General features: G+C 41.5%; 1 protein-coding gene across 1 annotated transcript in view; it reads right to left on the bottom strand.

Annotated features, from left to right (window-relative positions):
• LOC108970712 (filamin-A) overlaps nt 1-3622 on the bottom strand; it is an 89454-nt gene extending 85832 nt beyond the window's left edge. The window contains exon 1 of the mRNA XM_018936239.1: nt 2726-3622. Within this exon, the coding sequence (XP_018791784.1) occupies nt 2726-3565 (840 nt within the window). The 5' untranslated portion in view covers nt 3566-3622. The remainder of the gene's footprint in view (nt 1-2725) is intronic.
• Between the last annotated feature and the right edge of the window lie 346 nt (nt 3623-3968).

Genomic DNA, 3968 nt, shown 5'->3' with positions numbered 1-3968 from the left:
AATTTATTTTCGAAATAATTAACTGTCTCGCTGAACACAGAAGATTCTCATCTATATAAACCATATTTCAGCAAAACTGTTATGGAAAATGTTATGGTACAATTATACGTAAACAAAATGCTTATCRACTATAAAGTACTTGTTGCATGTAATATATTTGTGGTTGTTAGATTTAATAGACAAATCTGCTAAGAACCGTGTGACTCATGCTTCTTCCTACGACTGATTAATCGAAGTGTCTCTCACCGGTGTCGCACTAAGCGGTTTACTAACTTGCATCAAACTCAAGCTTAGCGGAAATGCTTTTAGAGAAATTCTTTAAAAACTAAGCGCATTAAAAAGAGAATTTCAYACTGCAAGCAAAGCCAGTCAAATCTTCGTACATGTACATATGTGTGTGTACTTAAGTCTATAAATTTTTATTTACGTTTCTAAGACTGGTAAATATGTAAAGGAAATRCGTGTAATGCGTGTAACAACAAACGGTAAAACCGGCTAGTGCCATTAACCACGTCATCAGCGTTGAGTCGATGCAYACAGCACAGACAGACACAAACCGATTTGCAACCTACGAAAATGTGGAAAGCGAGCAAGTCTGTATGTGTGTGTGTTTTGGTTAGTATAATTGTGTTAAGTAAGCTTGTAAGCGCGATAAAGCAAATTTATATTTATATGTGTGTGTGTGTGGAAGTGCATGCCGGAACCGCCCAAGCGGCAGCAGCAGAGTCAGACAAGAGCGACAGTGAGAMAAAAATTGAGAAATACTTTATTAATAATCACAATGTTGCATCTGGAAGCATGCCATGTTGGCTGTCAATCGACAGCCACGCTCCACATTTTCACACAGAGCGACACAGCGACTCAAATAAACTCATATTTGTATATATATATAAGCATGTATATGCAAGTGTGTATGTGTTTATGAATTGCTTTTGGCCCGAAGCTATTATCAAGGCAATCCTCGTAACGAGCTACTACAAGATCATTTATTCTATTACATATAAGCACCTATATAGAGTTATAGTCATATTTATAGTTATGGCAGCCTAAGTCTGGCAGCCTTGCCACATCACACACACTCGCCATGCAACGGGAAAACCGGCATCAGAAAAATGTTGACATGCACACCGGCTCTGCCACTTGCTGGCCCTCGACGTGCCCCTTCTACGTAGACATATTTGTAAATGTTTGCTTACATGTTTATGTATATGTATTAGGGTGGGTTAAACAAAAAAAATATATATATTTTTTTTTTTTTTGTACTTTTTTCCTTAAAGGCCGTGAAAATAACGTCTTAGAAGGTAACTTTGGCGACTTTACATAAAATATATTATATATCAGTGATCAGAAGACGAACTGGGTTCGATTTAGCCACGTCAATCTGTCCTTCTGTATATAAGTGAACTATTCCCTCAGTTTTTGAGAAATCGTTCTGAAGTTTTGCAGACGTTGATTTCTTTCTAAGAAGCTGTTAATTTGTCGAAATGGTCGATATCGGACCACTATAGCATATAGCTGGCAARCAAACTGATTAATCGGTATAAAGTGCTCGTATGCCAAACTTTTTCAGTTGACGAGATATCTTCATCGGATAATTATAGCATATATCTGCTATACAAACTGAATGGTCAGTTTAAGGTACGGAAAACTTTTGCTGTTGACGAGATATCTGCACGAAATTTGGCTTGTACTATTTTCGAAGACATTAGTGTAATATCTGAAGAAATGATTGAGATCGGASCACTCTAGCATATAGCTGCCATACAAACCATCTGATGAAAGTAAAGTACTTCTGAATAATATTATAAATTTGTAATGATTGCAACTAATTAACGTCTTTTTTTTTTTTTGTTTTTTGTTTTTTCATCATTTTTGATGATATTTTTACGGTATTTAAGGAAAAAAATTAATGGTTTTTTTGGCCCACCCTAATAAATATACATGTCAATGCAGCGCACTTCTTACGTTCCTACGTTTGGGACATTGCGCGTGCCACATCAGCTTCCATGAAAGGCTCTGTGGCAGTAATACAGGCGAACTGCCACAAACTTGCGCGCGTATTGGCCACAATGCGGCAACGCTGTCATGCAATGTGACGCAACGCAACGCCACGAACGSTTGGCCCGGCCATGCCCGGCTGGCAGTCATAAAAGTGCCAACAAACAAGAAGAACCGCAATAAGTGCGGCAGGCAAAATGCCCCATTCTTAAGGTATTAAATTAAACGTGTGTGGTTGGGGGCCGGGCAGAGAGGCGGATGGCGGGGCGATGACTGGAAAAGAGCGTCACAGGCCTTACTACYACTTTTTGTTGYCTACGTTCACAAGTGGCTTTGCCACCKTGTGTGTTTGTCTTTCGCTGTCTGTTGAAGTTGGCTGCTGAAGTGGCTGATTTGTTATTGCACACACATTCGCACACATATGTACATATATAGAGATGTATAATTATGTGTAAAGTAATCGGCGGTTTGGCTGGCTGCTTGGCGTGTGAAGTTCATTAACATTTTCATTAGTTGCGAAATGTTAATTTGCTTCTACAAGCAGCGCGTAGAATTCAGAAGCGTTTACACGACAACAACAAGCGGTTTATTAGCTTGCGCTGATGAGCGCTGTGAAGCGTTCGTTAAGCGGTTCAAGCGTTCGTAGCGCAGTTTCGGCATTTTCTTTGCCATTTCATACACAATTTGTTATGTTTTTGTTGTTTTTGCTTACAACACCAACACACACCTGTTGATAGCAATCGTAGTTGCTGTTGTCGTTGTTGCTGTACGCGGTTGTTTGCTGCTGTCGCGGATAGCCACACACTGCTGGGCTGTAGTATCCTGCACTGCTGTCCGGCGGCCGATAATTTATGGACTTGTTGTTGCTGTTGTATTGATCGCKTTCGGCGTAGGTGTTGGSTTTAGCACTCGCGTTTGCGTTAAAACTCACGTTCGACAAGTAAGTATTTGGCGCTGGTCGGGTGAAATTCGCGCTTGCACTCGCGTTCGCGTTCGTGTTCGTATTGTTGTTGTTTTGCTGATTTAAATGAATCGCTGCCGTCGCCGTTTGACCGTAATTTTGACTACTAGTATTGCCGATTGTTTGCACTATTTTGGTCGCACTACCCTGATTAGCAGTCGATGCGTTAACGTTTTGTTGTTGTTGCTGCTGTTGTTTATGTTGTTCCTGTTTATTGGCTGTCACTTGCAATTGACGTACTGCTTGCTTTTGTTCTTGTTGCTGCTGCTTTATTTGCTGCCTTTTAAATAATTCACAATCCGTTACATCCGTCTGCGCACGCGGTCCACCTTCAACTGAATCTTTATTTCTGCCAACATATGAATTTACTGCCTTTGCAGCAGAGTTCCCAGTCGCTTCGCTCATCGTCGTCGTCGTCGTAGTCGASAACTTTGTTTTACCCATCGTCGTCTGCTGGCCCCCGGCGCCTACAAGCTCATTTCGCGCTGTTACTTTGTTTGTTCGCTCCAGCGACGATGCGACTTCATCTCTCCGGTTGAGCGTGGTTGTTGTGTTTGCCGTTGGCGTTGGCGCTGCTACTCTCATTGGCTTTGGCGTTGTGGTCATTGTTGTTGTTACCGCATTGATCGTCTGCGCTCCATTATAACCGGCATTTGTGGGCTCAACTCCACCACGCCGCAACGTTGGACCGGCATTGCCGGTATTCAACGCGCTGCTGACGTTGGCGTTGGCCGTGCCGCCGCCGCTGCGATTGCCATACATTTTTGCTGAGCAATCAACTCAGCTCTCTATGATTTGTGGGGTTTGTATAGTGAACGGCGTTGTCGTTATTAACGCTCTACCTTTCTCTCTACCTGCAATCAACTGACTTTGCTTTAACCACTTGCCGATATTCACCACACTTTGCACTTACTCACCGGTTGATTTATATTTTTTCACCTTTTTTTCTCTTTTATTTTTGTTTTTTCTTAATAATATTTTATTTGAGTTCTCCTTCTTTATTGTTCTT

Source organism: Bactrocera latifrons, unplaced genomic scaffold (genome assembly GCF_001853355.1).
Source record: "Bactrocera latifrons isolate USDA-ARS-PBARC rearing strain unplaced genomic scaffold, ASM185335v1 scaffold_107, whole genome shotgun sequence".
Lineage (NCBI taxonomy): Eukaryota > Metazoa > Arthropoda > Insecta > Diptera > Tephritidae > Bactrocera > Bactrocera latifrons.
The sequence above is the reverse complement of the archived record's forward strand: the minus strand, read 5'-3'. Positions and strand labels throughout refer to the sequence as shown.